Source organism: Charadrius vociferus, unplaced genomic scaffold, assembly GCF_000708025.1.
Source record: "Charadrius vociferus isolate BGI_N301 unplaced genomic scaffold, ASM70802v2 scaffold1041, whole genome shotgun sequence".
Classification (NCBI taxonomy): domain Eukaryota; kingdom Metazoa; phylum Chordata; class Aves; order Charadriiformes; family Charadriidae; genus Charadrius; species Charadrius vociferus.
Window position 1 is genome coordinate 1,621,503 of NW_009646843.1, and position 15,979 is coordinate 1,637,481.

At 57.0% G+C, this 15,979-nt stretch overlaps 1 protein-coding gene across 1 annotated transcript; it reads right to left on the reverse strand.

Annotated features, from left to right (window-relative positions):
* Nucleotides 1–2,010: 2,010 nt before the first annotated feature.
* On the reverse strand, nucleotides 2,011–15,673 carry GRK6 (G protein-coupled receptor kinase 6). Its single transcript, XM_009893303.1, has 16 exons — nucleotides 15,634–15,673; nucleotides 13,053–13,148; nucleotides 10,231–10,343; nucleotides 9,836–9,913; nucleotides 9,460–9,560; nucleotides 8,067–8,159; nucleotides 7,685–7,748; nucleotides 6,900–7,040; nucleotides 6,028–6,218; nucleotides 5,186–5,223; nucleotides 4,957–5,046; nucleotides 4,657–4,865; nucleotides 4,279–4,416; nucleotides 3,896–4,033; nucleotides 3,601–3,735; nucleotides 2,011–2,061 (listed from the first exon to the last, which is right to left on the reverse strand). Exons 2-16 carry the CDS (start codon nucleotides 13,102–13,104, stop codon nucleotides 2,011–2,013), a joined length of 1,632 nt encoding a protein of 543 aa, XP_009891605.1. The 5' UTR covers nucleotides 13,105–13,148; nucleotides 15,634–15,673.
* Nucleotides 15,674–15,979: the final 306 nt, after the last annotated feature.

Genomic DNA, 15,979 nt, shown 5'->3' on the forward strand with positions numbered 1-15,979 from the left:
CCGGCGAGTGTCACGACCCTAACTCTGCTCACGCTGTGTCCCCCCTTCCAGGGGCTGTCCCTTGGGCTGAGGGGGCAGTGCTCCATGCTGGCACAAGGTCCCCCTCTGCATGGTCCCCCCCAAAAAACAGTGATGCATCTGGAGGGGAGAAGGACTCTGCCCCAAGCCCCACAGGGGCTGATGGGGGAGCAAGGGGGGACATGCTCCAAAGGGGACCACGGCAGATATGAGCACCCCAACAGCACAAGGCCTTTGTACCTGTCATGCCCCTGCACTGACCCAAACCACCCAGCAGAAGCCACCAAGGGCCACCCACGGTCCCCAGGGCTCAGCATCAGCCCTTGCCCTGGAGGGCAGCCCCAGCCTCCCCCTCCCCTGCAGGACAGGGGCACCAAAGCAGAGCCCATGGCAGCCCAGGAACTGGGGTCCCTGCTCCTCTCCTCCTCACAGCCACCAACCCCGCACGGCCCGGAGCAGGATCCCCCTTGACACGAAAGCAATAGAAGGCACGGCCAATCTTAACGCTTAACAAAAGGTTAAAAATTTAAATACTCTCCAACTTTAGTGCAAGGCAAGCACATGATACCACAGGTCCAAGTAGGTGCTCAGCCCCCCCGGGGGGCCTGGCTCAGAACGAGCACGAGGCAGCAGCACGCACACATGCACGCACGCGTGTGCGTACATATACACAGAAGAGACGAGTTATTGCTCGGGACACAGCTGGGATGAGTGTGCTCAAGAGGGGACAGGATAAGCAGAACGGAGAGGGGGGCTGAGCCCCACGATGCTCCCGAGGGACACGCAGGGCTCCAGCCCCTCTGCTCCTGCCCTGTCCTCGGGCACGGGAGCTGTGCTGGCTCCCCAGGATCCCTGGGGACACACACTAAGCCCGGCCCCACTCACTCTTGGGTCACAGGTCACAGCATGACCCCAGGAAGGGACATTCCCTTTACCACAGCTTTGCTCCCTGAGAGCAGGGTCCCTTATGTGTCCGCTTCTCCGACACCGAGCTGGGTCCGGGGACCACGGCACCTCCATCACGCACCGATGACTGGTCGGGAGCTGGTGGAACTGTGCTGGGGCCATCCTGCGCCACACCGGGGATCACACTGACCCTTTGGACCCTGCAGCAGGTACCTTCTGAGCAGGTGCCCTGGGAGCGGCTGTGTCCCACCATGCCGCAGACATCCTGCCGGCGGTCTGGAGAGGGGGCCAGGATCAGCTCCCCGGAGCTGGCAGCATGTGCGAGACGAGGCAGGAGGAAGCAGGTTCCGGCAGACAGGGAAGCGCGGATGAGGCAGTGACGCTCTGCTGCCAGGATGCAATGGTAGACTCTTTGGCACAGCGGTTTCCTGTGCCTCGGGGCTGAGCAATGGACTCCGCTGGAGCCAGGGATGCCTCAGCACGGCCAGAAAGATCCAGGAAAGATGCTTTAGACACCTTAAGGCACAGAAGGCCTCTGCCCAGGACTCCCTGGTACAAAGCTGGGACTGTCGCTCCCCCCATAGGAGGACATTTGTGCCTGTGACAGGGTGGGGGCAGTGCAGGCCCCCACCTATAGATTAAAAACCGACAGGTGATATGTACAGACTGACATATATAAATATACACCAAACCTGCAGTGCCGCTTCGGCACCATGGAATGTGTCAGCAGAGCTGCTCCAGCCTGGCCTCAGCCCACGCTGGCACAATCCCTCCCTCCCACCCTGGCCCGGGAGGGAAGCGGCAATCGGCAGGCGGCAGCAGCTCAATCCCAAGCGGCAGATTCAGAAGCGTTCAGGTCTGTCTTGGGGACGAGGGCTTGTCCTTTGGCCAGAGGCACCATGTCCTGAGCTGCTGGCTGCCGCTGGCCCTGGAGCCATCCTCACAGTCTTCAAATACAGACATGTAAAGCTGTAAACAAATCCACTTTGTGGGGCTGCTGCTACCTTGTCCTTCAGGCTGGGCTGTTGTTCTGCTGGGCACCCAGAGAGGCAAGGGGGTCCCAGGGGCTGGAGAATGAGCTGTGCTCTACAGCCGGGTGGGCTCTTCCTCGCTGTCGCTGCAGTTTCCACAACAGTCCTGAAGTCAGAAGGGCAAGGAGAGGGAGGAGGGAGAGAGAGGAGCACAGCAAGCAGAGGGTGAGCACGGTCACACAACCCAGCCTTACAGCTGCCCTCTGGCAGGGAAGGGTCATGTCGCCTCCCCAACCTGTGCAAGGGGTTGTAGAGGACCCCCAGAATGCAGAGAAACAGTCAAGCTGCATCTGAGGGGTTCAGCTCCTGGCAGACAGGCTGGTGAGCACACAGCTGACTAGCTCAGAAGCTGGGAAGAAGATGGGCTCAGTGGACCACAGCCACCCAGGGAGACAGCTCCGTGCCAGCACAGACGATCTGCCCCGCTCAGGGCTCAGCCGGCCACAGAAGCAGCTGAAGCCCTTTTAGCTGCAACGGGAAGGAGCCTGAGCACGGGGCAATGCCAAACCCTTCACAGTTTCTCAACCCTTCTGCGTGTCCTGGACATGTGAAGAGAGGAGTGAAGGGAACTTCCCACAGCCCCCTGGGAGCAGAGCTCCCAGCAGCGGCAGTGCAGGGGCAGCTTTGGCTCAAGCTGAGGGCAAGGCCCCCCTCACGAAGGCAGCGAGAGCAGGGAAGCAGGATTAGTGGCTCAAGGGGCAGTTAGAACAACAAGCAGCTTGTGCTCTGCTGGGGGAGGGGAGATAGGCACTGAAGGACAACACTCCTCTTTCCCAGATCTTGCCATGTCCGCGGGCCACCGGGTATTTCCCTGAGCAGAGCAGCCAGGAGAGACTGCTCACCTCTGGAAAGAAAAAACACGTGGCAAGTCACAGCTCAACCCCTGCTACAGGCAGCTGCCCATCCTCCAGCAGGTCCTGGATGCCTCGGGAAGGGCTGGATATCCCAGCCCAGAGCTGTCTCTGGCTCGGGCAGCCCACTGAACAGTGACACACTACTCGCCGCTCATCGGAGAAGCAGGAGTCAGCACCGGCTGGCTGAGACTGGGTCCAGAGCCAACCATGCTTGAGTCCCACAGCTGCAAGCAGCTGTTGAGAGGCAGCAGCCCAGACTTTGCCAGTCCTGGAAAGAAGGCAAAGACTGTTCTGGGCAGAGGAGACAGGCAGACAAGCAAGCCCACAGCAGCTGCAAGACATTTCCGTTCTCCTCATCCCTCGAAAGCACTGCGCGCTCCGCCTGCTCAAGGCCTGGCAGAAACGCTCTGGGGAGCCCAGGAGCCCATTCCAAGAGCAAGGTCTTCTTTGGGGATAGTATTATTGATGTAGGAAGGGAGCAGACTTACTATTTCAATGCCTTCAACAACAGCCCTCTCCCTGTGTGACTGCAGCAAGTTTAGCCAGGACACTCCACCCCAGCCCCCTCGACTCCCCCAGCCCAGGGAACGCCAGCCAGGCGAGGGCTGGCTCCCTGCAGCCTTGTGTGGGTCCCTCTGAGAGCCCTGGGGTCTGGCCACCCAGCACAGGGGGAGACTTTGTCTGCTTCCCCCTCCTGCTCACCTCCCTGCCAGATTTGCCTGGCACAGGCAGGAGTGGGCTCAGTGCTGCTAGAAGACTTGCCGGGGAGGAAACGCTGGGCGAACACTTACCTGTCTGCTGAATAAGCGCTGGAGTAACCCTTTTTTTGGCTGTGGAGAAGGCTGCCCTTTCCAGTCTAGGTCTGGGGGCACCGTGCCGTCTGTGCTAAAGACATTCAGTTCCTTAAAACACTCCGTCTCGATCATCTGGAAGAGGACAAAGATGGCTGCAGCAACTGCCACACAAAGGCTGTCACCGAGGCCCCAGAAGAGCGCAACAGCAGCAGGGATAGCACGAACTCTGCGGGACACTGCACGCGGCCACGGTGGGCACAAGCAGGAGCAAAAACTTGTCCTGCAAACCTACCTCATTCTGCCAAGGAATGGGCACGCTTCCTGTAGCAAACTTCTGGTAGAAGTCATTGTCCGTGGGCTCCAGCTCCACCCCTTTCACTGTGGAGAACTGCTCGATGTCCAGAACATCCTTGCAGTAGATGGCCTGCGGCTAAACAGCACAAAGACTGCTCTAATGCCAGCCTCCACTAAGATGCCACCATCTCAAGCAACCACGGCTCACGGCCAATCCCACTCTCCCCACAGCCCAGAGCTTGCTTGACCCTTTTGCTGCCAGGCTTCGGAAACAACAGGGAAGGGGATGGGCACCATCTCCTCAGATGAGCCACCCCAGGGCTCCTGCTTCCCTTGACAGCACCAGTGACTGAAGAGGTCAGGACATGGACAGGCACTTACATCTGGCTTGAAGGGGGGGTCCAGCATGCCTGCTTCCAGCCTCCTGAAGTTGAGATGCTTGAAGAGAGGGTGCTCCTTCACTTCCTTGGCCCCGGCTCCTCGGCACCCCAGGCGCTCCAGAGGGTCTTTGCAGAGGAGCTGCAAAAGAAACGAAATTAGTGCCCCAGGTAGAGGGTGCTTCAGGCAGCAGCAGCCCTGAGGCCGGCTGGACTCCTGCAGTATGTGTCTAGGGACAGCACGGGCCTGCTGGGCAGCTGGGAGCGCGAGGAATTAAGGCACTCTGGACCTTCCTGCATGGTCTTATCAGAGACAGAGCAAGGGAACCCAGGTGCCTGCAAAGGGAAGTGGGAGTGAAGGGACAGGGATGCACAATCGTACCATGGTGCAGAGAGAGCGGGCGCAGGGTGAGAACTTCTCCGAGTACTCCTCCTGCACTTCTTTCACCAACCGCTCCACCTCCTCCCGCTTGATCTTCTTCTTGCGCTGCTGGAAGGGGGACTGTCCCTCGATCATCTCATACACCAGGCAGCCCAGAGCCCACCAGTCCGGGCTGAACGTGTAGCGCTCATTCTTCACCACCTCTGGAGCTACATAGGAGCAGGGGTGAGGGATGGGTGAAGGCAGGGAGAATACATGTGCAGTCAGAGACCACTTTTTGATTAAACCAGGGCCACTTACCCATGTAGCCAACTGTCCCCACCCGGCCCTTGATTGTTTGGCCCTCTGGCACGTGCACAGCTAGCCCCAGGTCTGAGATACGGATGTGACCTGCACAGAGGAGGGAGCAAGTTAACAGGACAGGGTCAAGAAACAACGTCTGAAGCTGCCAAGAACACAGAGTAACCCTGGTTCAAGCACAGGAAGAGAGGAAGACCCAGGCCCAGGGCTCCTCTTGACTGGCACTCACCATGGTCATCCAGCAATATGTTCTCTGGCTTCAGGTCCCTAGGAAGGAAGACACTTGATTAGCAAGAAGCCCGTTGTCAAAGCAAAGGGCACAAGGAACAGCAACATCTCAAGAAGTCACAAATAAGCAGCAGAGGGATGCAATGCCCCTGCCTCAGGCACACAGATAACCTTCCCCTCACCCCCTGCCCCGGAGTTAGCCCTGCAAGCTCCCCCCTCCCGGGCAGAGAAGCAGGTCATGACAGTCTTCAACTCTCTGCAAGGAATCAGTGAGCCTGTGGCTGACTCCTTCTTTGCAGGTGCAGCGCTCATTATGGGGCAGGCAGTGCAAGAGAGAAGGAGCAGAGGCTGCTTCTGCTTACCTTGCCCCCAGGCAAGGCACAGGGTAGGACTAGGAGGGACGTTCTGGCCCTGTGTTTAGCCATGCTATCCTTAACCTGCATCACACAACCCGGTGAGCACAGTCATTTGATCAGCTTGTTCTCCCTCCTGCCCAGCTCTCAGTCTTGAGCAGATCGGGGCAGCCTACCCTCCTTTGTTCTAGTGTCAATACTGCCCAGGGAGTTAAGCACCCAAGCGCCTGCCCCGAGGCACTCACAGCACTATCACATCCTGTTCTTGGCGATCATTTACCAACATGAGGAAGCCAAGCTAGACTCTCCCGTCTCTCCCATGAGATCAGCTTTCTGTTCCTGATCCCCTCTCACCCAGGTCTGTGCTGCTTTCAAGCCTGAGCTTATTTTCTTGAGAAGACAGACCCAGCTGGGCTAGTAAGAGCAGCAGGAACCCTCTTGCTTCTACAGCCTGTACAAGGTCTCCCAGCAGGGGCCAGGCAGCGCGCACCTGTACACTATCCTCTCCTGGTGCAAGTCCTCGAGGCCGCAGCAGATCTCGGCAGCATAGAAAGCTGCCCGGGGCTCCTCGAAGCCAGCCTCTCCCATGTGGTAGATATGGAACTTGAGGTCCCCTCCATTCATGAGGGTCAGCACTAGGCAGAGAGCATCTTTAGTTTCATATGCATAGGCTAAGCTCACCTGCAATTCAGGGCAGAAAGGCTGTTAGAAGACACAGCTGGAAGAGGGAGGTGCCCACACTCTGATGGGCACTTTTGTCACCCAAGAAGCCACTCACGGGCAGCAGGACTGGGCCTTTGCCGGCAGAGGGGAAACCGTGCACACCCAGGGAGGACATGGAAGTGTCCAGCAGCCCCTTGCGCACCCCTAGCTTTCCTCAGACAGGGAGGACACTATTTTCCTGAGCCAGAACTGCTCCCCTCCAGGGGCAAGCAGCACCCAACAGCAACCCCGGGGCAGAGTCTGATGAATCCTCCATAAAGGGAGGTTTCAGGCTGTCCACACTTCAGGGCAGCCAGGGAGAGAGCTCCCCACTGCACAGCTTGGGGCTAGGCTTCTGACCGCTTGGCTGTATGGAGAGACAGTTCTCGCTGTTTTCTTCTGCCCCAGAGGTTAACAAGGCGCCTGTGAGACCGATGGGTGTTTGGGCCTGACTTTGGGGACATTTAGGTCATCTTGTAGAGGCAGCAGGAGAGATCCTCCCAGTCTTGTGAGAGATCTGCAGCCGAGAGGACCCTACTCTGTGGGCATGGCCTGCTCCTACCTCTCCACACGGGGTGAGGAGCACAGAGGTGGCAGGCCGGCTGGTTGGAGGAAGAATCAACCACCACAGCAAAGTGAGAGCAATTCCTATGTACTTACTACAAACCTACTGTTCACTTTTTCCAGGATCTGTTTCTCATTCAGGGCCATGGCTTCTCCCTTCCGCTTTTTGATCCGTTTCTTCTCCAGCTTCTTGCAGGCGTACATCTTGCCTGTGGCACGCACTTGGCAGGCACAAACCTGGAGGGGGAACAAAGCTCAGCACCCTCCTGCTGCCGTTGCCAGGGAGAGGTCTAGGTCTAGGTTCTGCTTTCAGGAAGAGGCACAGGAAGGCAAAGATCTCCCTGTCCCCACCTCGCTCTGAGGTTAGCAAGAAGCCCACTGCCAAAGCAAGGACACAGGGAACAGTGACATCTCTAGATGTCACAGATGAGAAGCAGAAGGCTGTGATGCCCCTGCCACCTGTAGCAGCACCATGGCTGGTGCCTGGGAAGACAGAAGGCTGCTCCAGAAACAGAAGGAACCCTGACAGTGACAGTTTCCAGGAGCGCAGTTTCCCCTGTCAAGACACCAGGAACAGACCTGACCCTCTGCCCAGGCAGCAGTATCCGCCACAGAGCACATGCTACCTACCCCGTGCAACACCTCCCAAACCTCCAGTGCCCGGCAAGAGGGGAGCTCCGGCCCTTTAGAGGGGAGCTGACAAATCATGCAAAGCCCAGAGCATAGCAGTGCCCAGCACAGAGCCTCCCCAGCCAGCAGCACCTGCCTCCAGGTGCTGGAGCTGCTTGTGGCACCCTCATGGCCAACCCAGGTCCACATCTGGCAGCAGGCAATGGTGGCTGCCTGGTACCCCGAATGCAGAGGAAATGCTGGTCACTCACCTCCCCAAAACCGCCTTTGCCCAGCACACGGTACTGGCGGAAAGTGTTTTTGGTCACTGGCTGCCTGTGAGGGAAAGGAAACTGGAGTGAGATGAGAGCAGAGAGAGAGCAGGGGCTGAAGGCCAAACCACCCCCACGCCCTGCCCTGAGAGACTGTGGCTCACCCCAAAACCTCTGCTCATGCAGACCTTGCTTCCCTGCGAGGCAAGCAAGGCTGGGGCAGCCAGTAGAGGCTGATGGTGCCAATAAAGGGCCCTGAAGGACAGCAAGAGCAGACAAAGGACAGGCCCTTGGCTCCTGCTAGGGCCCAGCACGGGAAGAAGCCCCCAGGCAGCCTGTGCAAGCAGGGTGCAGGTTTCCCAGAAGTGCCGGGGAGCGTTACCGTTCCAGCCATTTCCACTGCAGGAAGCGGTTGAAGTACAAGCTGTCGAGGTAGTCGGCAAAGGGAGCGACACTCAGGTAGTCGTGGATAAGCCTAGGAGAGAGCAGAGCCAGCAAGGTTCCTGAGAGCTGATCACAGCCACAGAAAAAGCCAGCGGTCCAAGGAAAGAGGAGGTGAGCAGCCCCGAGAGCCCAGTCACTCTGCCATCCCCTCACCCAGCCTACTACTGAATCACCCACGTAGCCCCAGCCCAGAAAGCCCCACTCAACGCTAAGCCTGATGCAAAAGGAAGGTGTGTTGGAGGTACCACTGTGAGAAACACAGCACCCTGGCACGGGGCTGGCACTGCTAATTGTGGCCTCTCAGCACCAGCCCGGGCTGTGGGACAAAGGGGGACGATGGGACTCTTTGTAATTGCCCCTCTGCTCACAGGGCAAATGCACGCTCAAGGCTGTAATCAGCTGCCGAAAGCTGCTAGCAATGTTCAGCACCAGGCGCTGAGTTGTTCAGTTTCAGATGAATATCCAGCACAAAAGGCCACAGGGGATCCTGCTCGAGAGAGTTAACTGCCTCGGAGACCGGTGCCAGGGCTGCCCAGCGGAGTAAAGAGCCTTAGACACAGTGTCTAGACTGGAGACGTGCATCAAGGAGAAGCGGACGGGCTCTTCCCCTTTCAGAGCTTGCCAAGAGCAGGCAGGGCCCAGCCCGGAGGCTCTGCATTCAGACAGCGACACTAGTTACCACACACGGAGCTAACGCTCCCCAGAAGACTGCAGCAAACCCATTGCCACAGCCCTGCACTCGATTAGGCAACGTGCTCCAGCTACTGTTCAGGGAGGGGTGGAGGCCGTAAGCCCGGTTTGCCTAACAGCTTCCGCTTTGCACCGGGAGCCAGGACCTCAGCCACTGCTTCAGCGATGGGAACAGAAGTGACCTTAGATCCCTGCAGCAAGAGCCAATGTAACCTAACCACAGCGGCCACATCTGCAGCCAGAGGGAGAGGACAGCTGGCACCGGGACTGCAGCTGTCAGCTCTGCTCTACGGGTGCCTATGAGATCCAGGCACAAGACGAGGAACAGCACGGCCAGATGCTAAGGCTTGCTGAAACGGGGTCTTCCCAAATGGCAACTCAGACCCATGGCAGACTGAGAGGAGTGGCAGAGGTTTCGGCGGCAGCTCATGGCTCCCAGAGCCCACGGGAGCTCTTTGCATTTGCTTTCCTGTAGCTGTGCTGCAAATTGCTAGCCCAAACCCCCTGGGCCCCAGCTTTAACACCAGCCCTTGCTCTCCTGGAGGAAGGGACCATGAGGGAGAAGGTGAGGTAGCTGCCCCTACCGTGCCTACCCTGTGCCATGGTGCCACCTGAGGACAGGCCCCAGGCCTCCAACTTACTTAGTGGATTCCTTGAAGAGCTCCTTGGAAGGTTCCTGTTCCAGCCTCTCACAACAGGCATCCACTAGCTGCGAGGGGACTTCAGGCACATGGTCCTCACTCTGGGGACAAAGGGATGGAGTCAGACATAGGGAGCAGAGCACAAGGATCCTCCCAGGAAGGAGAAACCCACAGGAACAGCACACAGGTGCCCATTTGCTTTTTAGGGCCAGTGGCAAAAGCAGTAATGTTCGCTTGTGAGGTGGTAGGGTGGCTCTGTACTCTGCCTTCACCGTCCTGCCCAGCACGTTCGCTGCAGCAGGACATGGGTAATGACAGCTGTCAGCCTTCCAACTGCTCTACTGTTGCAGGCAGCAAACACAACTCTCTTACTCACGTTTGGCTTCAAGTACTTTTCAATCAGGTGCTGCCCGCATTCCTTCCGCTTCTCATCTGGAGCCACTTCATACCCTGCCTGCACAGAGCAAACAGCGTGAGGAGCAGGTCCAGCCAGGAGCTGAGCCTTGCTACCAGGCAACAGCTGCAGAGCAGCAACACCCTCTGCCCAAGGTTTCCCATGCTTTCCTGGAAAACCAGATCTCCAGCTCCCTAAGCAAAAGCCCAACCCTCTCTTGGAGAAACTGCAACTCACAGGTTTTTCCTTCAGGAAAACCCTACTTGCCCAGAAGCACCTGGCAACTGCTGGAGCACCCAGGGCCAACCGGTCCATGCCCAGGGCATCAAGAACTTCCCTGCCTCCCCCAGTGAAGCCCGACGGGGCTATGCTCTTACCACGGCATCCAGGAACTTGACGCAGCGTGACAGCTCAGGTCGTGTCTCACAGAACTGCCGAAAGAGCATGTGCCCGATGGGCTGCTTCTCGCACAGGCTGTGGTAGTCCCGCTCTGCAAATGTGGAGAAGATCACTCACTCCCAATCCCCAAAGGAGCAGCCACAGCCCACCGCCCCGGCCACAGGCAGCGGTAGAGGGGCTTGCGACTCATCAGCTGGCTGCTCACAGGTCTCACCAGCCTGAGACTCTCATGAGTGTGAAATGCACCCCACGGGGACAAGAAGCATGACCAAGCTTTTACGTCCCCCTATGGAAGATCTTCTTCCCTGAAAGAGGTTTGGCCTGCTGTTCTGTACAGCCTGCCCCTCTTGTTTCTAGCAAGGGACCTTCACGTCTCCTGCTTGCCTGGAGGCTCTCTTCTCAATCCTCTCCTCATGGATATTGACTAACTACTCCAGATGCTCAACTTTCCTTGGAACATGAGGAACACACCGAGCTTATTTTGAGACAGAACTTCCAGGCCAAGAGTTGCTCTGATGACTCTTACAAACCACTCATATTCCCAAAGGCCCTGCTGGAAGCAGCAGCATCAAAATGGGAGGCACCATTTCCACAGATGTCCTGTTAATGCTGCACACAGCAATCAGACCCCCTCACTCCATGGGACAGCCACTCGCTTGTACGTCAACTCCTACTACCCTCCAGAGCTCAGCTTCCTTGCTGATTCCTCCTACCCCTCTCTGAAGTCTGGCAGTCCAGGCACAAACCCCTTTGACTATCCAGAGCACTTCCAGTTCTTTGCTTTTTTCCCCTCCCCTTCCACTCACAAGACGTGATCTGATCACGGGCCAGAACAGATTTCTGTCACAGCCATTGCTGCCGAGAGCTGCGGGCTGCCTGGGGTGCAGATGTGCAGCCATCCACCGGCACGCAGGGGATCTTTCAGTGCTCCCCAGGGCTAGGTACTGCTGACCTTCCCTTCCCTGCACAGCAGTTTCTCCCGAGGAAGCTGCGGCTTCCTGAGGGTGCACAAGAGCGCAGAGACGGCTGGGCTGCGGTGGGGGAGGATGCAGCCTCGCCAGCTCCGCCGCACCGGCCGGTTTCTTTTTGTGTGCAGGGGAAGGAGTTCCCTTCAGCTGGGGAGGATGAGAGTTTGCTGCCAGCAAGATCAGAAGCTTTTGGCTGCCCTTGCTGCTGCCCAGGCTCACACAAGGTTGCTCCCTGTGGTCAGGGCACACAAAGCTTAATTCTGCAGTGGGCAACCAGCCCACCGTGCCCATGGTCCTGCCAAGCCTCTGGAATAGGAAAGAAATGCCTTTCTAGCAGGCTCTGAGGGGAAAACAAAACCACTCCAGCCAAAGAGTGACCCAAGCACAAGGAATGGGGTCATCTTTCCCACGGGGAAACCAAGCAAGGCGGCCACCACCTGGGCCAGAAGCACTTCTCATATGCCTCCCTGAGGGGAAATGGGGACATGGGCAGTGACAGCCAGCTGCTGGGAGGAACGTGCCTCCCAAAGCATCACAAAGTCACTATCCTGGACAGTGGGACAGCAGAGATGGGCAGACCACCCGCATTCACCACCAGCAAACAGGCAGTACAACAAAGGTGAAGTTCAGTGGAAAACATGTCATGACACCCACAGGAAGGGCAGCTGCAGGCAGAGGATGAACATCAGATGAGGGAAAGGTTTGCTGAGAGCACATAAGTCAAAGAAGCAGACAGGGGTTGGGATGGCCAAGATGGGAGCTGCAAGGACAGTCCATGCCAGAGCTGTGTTTGGTGCTCAGAACTTGCTCCAGAGGGGCAGTTTGCAGCAAAACCAAAGGTAGAGTCCCCATCTGACTACACTTGGCTGCGAAGCCATCCCCGGGAGGTGGTGCATGGCGTGCACAGCAACAGAACCAGGCTGCTGTGAGCTTGGAGGTTACAGTGTGGATGATGGAGGTTGAGTTATTCCAAGTGCTACAGTCCTATGTGCCCTCAAAGGGAGCCACTCCTCTGCTGCCAGGACCTGGAAAACTTGGGCAGGATGGAAGTGGGGACTGGAGCTGCAGAAGGCTCCCAAACCCACTCAGGCCAGTGACACTTGCTCTGAAACAAGGCCAGCTCTGTGCCACTCTCCAGCTGGCAGCTGAATCCGGAGCAACAACTTAAACAAGCTCTTCCCTTCCCAGGAAGCAGAGCATTCCCACCCCCTGTGCCCCAAAACAATTTCACATGATCTCAGGACCAAGCCTGCTGCACAAACAACATTAAAACCATGAAGAGTACAAAGTGCAGTGTTAAAATGACAGGCCAAGCCCTGCCCAACTGTACAATTCTCATCCATACTGCACAGCAAGAACCCAGTTTTGCCCAAGAAAAGCTGATGCATTAGTGTTAGAAGCTGACGTCTGCACAGCAGGCCTGAAACCCAGACAGGGAGTCTAGAGGACATTAGCAGCACCTTTGTTATTTACGCAAAGGCACCCTAGAGAGATGGTCTAAAACTCTGCAACATCAAGCAGGTCTGTTCGCACAGAGAAGGTGGCATATCTCTAGTGAAGCTGATCATAGTCTAGAAGGTGCGTGGGTCCATCGACAAGCATTACCCGGCAAGCGTCACGCAGCTGTGACTTACCTACCCATCGTTTCTCCCCTGCACTCCAAGCTCTGAGAAATCCTGGTTGGGCCTTGGCCGACAAATGCCCCGTTATAAGTCCCTGACTCTCGCAAGACTCAATTTCGGGTACACAACACCCACATTTGCTCACCCACCAGCCCCACTCTGAAGCGGAGCCCAGGCACTGCTCAGCTCCCGCTAGCTGCCGCTTCTCACCAAGGGTTTGTCGAAGATCCTCGCAGAGGCTGATGTGGGGGAACTGCAGCATCTGGCGCCATTTCTTACTCTTGCCTTTCCGGTTTCCGCCACCACCTGCAGGGCACACAAAATTGGTACCATGAGTTACGAAGCAAGGGTGTCCATCTGCAGCCTAGCCTTGCCAGGAGCCGAGAGAGGAGATAGATACCCTCTGTCCGTTTACATGAGCAAGCCCAGGCAAGAAAAACAAGACCAAAGTGGTACCGCCGTCTCCTGGCTGGTGGAACAAAACTGTTAGAGCCTCCGACTGCCAGAAGAAGCGGACGGACCAACCACTCTGGCTGCTGAACAAAGTCCCAGCAAAGAACATGAAGACCTTTCACCTGGACATCCCAGCTCATATTTAAGATGAGAGAATCAGGGCAGGGGCAGGAGTGCCTAAAGCCACAGGTTATTCTATGCCTGCACAAGAGTTCTTGGCTCCCAGGCCTGTCCTCAGGACCTCTGCATAACAAACCACCTCTCCAGGCCAAGCCTCGCTTTATGTGAAGCTCTTCCTGCCATAGTAACGATGTTCATGCCACCTACTCATTCCAGAATGATTGCTTACTCCAGGGAGGGGCTCTCAGAGGGAGGACATGAAGCTGGGAGACAGGAATTCCTGCTCTAATCCCAGCTCCACAGACAACTCACCGCATCGCCTGGGGCTCATCACTCCAGTTTCCCACCTGTGAAGTGGGGACACTCCCACCTTTCTCCAGAGATAAGCCAGCCTCAGAAAAGCAAGATCCAAGAACCAGATATTATTCCAACTTCTGTTGCTGCAGCAAATGCCCAGTGCTGTAGGACAGGGTGGGAAAGCTTCTAGATAGACCAAAAAATTTACATCATAGCAAGCACTAAGTACTGAAATACATGTACGCCTGATTTCTGGGATCAGCCAATCTCCAGGGATTGTCTTCCCTCCGCTTGGTGCCAAGGAACACACAATCTCCCACCTCCCTTTGGAAATACATTAAACCACCCTGCCGAGTTGGGCCAAAGGTACAGCTTTCTGAAATCAGGGGGGGTTGAACATCATTCATCAGCTCTTGAGAAACACTTTCATAACACTTTCCTCCACTGCGGATGCAATTCAGCCCCTAATCCTAGACACAGTCCCTGGGCATCCAGCTCCCTGCTCCGCAGGAGGTCTTGGTTGGACAGGCAGGTGGGATGGGGCCATCACAGCCAGCCTTCTGCAGAGCCAGCCCCAGGTCTGAGTCCCTGGCACGCTGTGGGTCGCCGCGCTACATCTGCCCCGCACCAGCAGCTGGGCTGCACGATTATACTAACTCAGGAAGGAAGTGACTCAAGGGTAAGCAGGGGTGGAAGAAACCAGCAGCACAGACACCTTCTTGTCAGCCACAGCTCGCAGCAACGAAACGGATGGGGACAACTAAGTGAGGGCACACGAGGACGAGCCATCATCACCTCATGAGTGCTCAGCGAAAGGCAGAGCTGTGCCCCACAGCACCCAGAGGACGAGGACCAGCAGTTTGCATTTCCTTGAGTTGTTTGCTTTGAAAGGAGGCTCCAGCGCCCTTCATGCACGGTTCTCCTCCACCCTCTCAGCACCACAGCAAACAGTCCAGCAGGGAACTTGTCTCCTGCACACCAACCTCCCAGCACCCCCGTTTTGGGGATGGGGCAAGGGGTGGGCCACCTCCACCCACAGTTCACCACAAGGGAGCTTCAGGGCTTGGTGATAGCTCAAAGCTGGTGTGTTGTCCCTCTGCCAGAGGTGAGCAGGCAAAGGGCACAATGGAGGAAGTATCCTTCACCTTCCCCAGGCCAAACCCTCCTAGAAGAGTTTGAAGGAAATGTAGAGCACAGTCATCTTACAGCAACAGCTGAAGATGGTTGTCAGCAGCCATCCCAGCATGTCCAGGGTAATCTCAGCCCCGCACTCCCACACCAGACCAGGAGGCTCCCAAAAAGGTTGAGCTGGGGCAAAGCATGTGGTGCTGTTGGACCTGGCCGGCAAAGCAGCTCTGTCCTGTCCCACAGGCTGCCAGAGCTTGCCCCAGTGGCCACCCATGGGTGGGAGAGCCATGGACAGGCAGCACAGCCACCCACAGTGCTCGCAGGACAGGAACCGTCCGGCATGAGTGTGCCAGTGGATTGTATCTGCCTGCAGCCAAACTGCCCACCATCTGCAGAGGCTGAGGCACCAGAGGAGCGCTGGGAAGCACTGCAGCAGCCGTCCGATGCCCACCGGGCCCTCAGCAACCAAACTCTGCTCTGACAAAGGCACAATGGGAACCAGTCTCCTGGTCACTCACTCTGTGTGAAGCAGGGCCTCGTGTCTTCAAGTCCAAATGCTGCTGTTTGGTTTTGTCTGGATTCAGTTTTGAACCAAACCTTGCTATTATGAACCAGAATGCCATGGTCCACCATGGTCACCACGCCTGAAGTACCTGCACTAAGCCTGATTTTCAAGCACCTCAAAAATGTTTCTGCCTGTGTAAATTAAATTTTGTTGCTCTTTGCCTCCACAAATCTAATTTCTAAAGCCCTCTAACTAGATTTCAGTGGGTACCTCAGGCTCCAGAATGACTTGGTCTGGCCAGCTGCACACCGTGGGCCAGGAGGGACTGTACTTCCCCGCTGCTTTATGGGATCTAATGAACTCCCCGACGCCCGGATGAATCACATCTTCTCTGCAAAGGACCAGGCTCCTGTGTGACAGACTTCCCAGCTCTCTCCTTAACCCATCCTGAAGCTTCCCTGTGCGGCAGGCTGCATCCCGCACCGAGGCCCTGGAATTCAGCCATCACCCCTGAAGCTGCAGGAGGTTTGTGGCCCCGCAGCAAAGCTCCTGGCACTGAGGGGAGCAGGGGCCACGACTGGTGTGAAGGTGGCGACCCCCCGGGAGGGACAGCCCGGGGCCGAGTCCCGGCGAC

Excerpts from the sequence above, each read along its gene's own strand:
- GRK6 (XM_009893303.1), bottom strand. The coding sequence starts at position 13,104 with ATGCTGCAGTTCCCCCACATCAGCCTCTGCGAGGATCTTCGACAAACC. Across the intron at positions 7,041-7,684 it reads GCAAAGGCGGTTTTGGGGAG|GTTTGTGCCTGCCAAGTGCG; the intron begins GTGAGTGACCAG and ends TTCCCCCTCCAG. Across the intron at positions 6,219-6,899 it reads AAGTGAACAGTAGGTTTGTA|GTGAGCTTAGCCTATGCATA; the intron begins GTAAGTACATAG and ends CCTGAATTGCAG.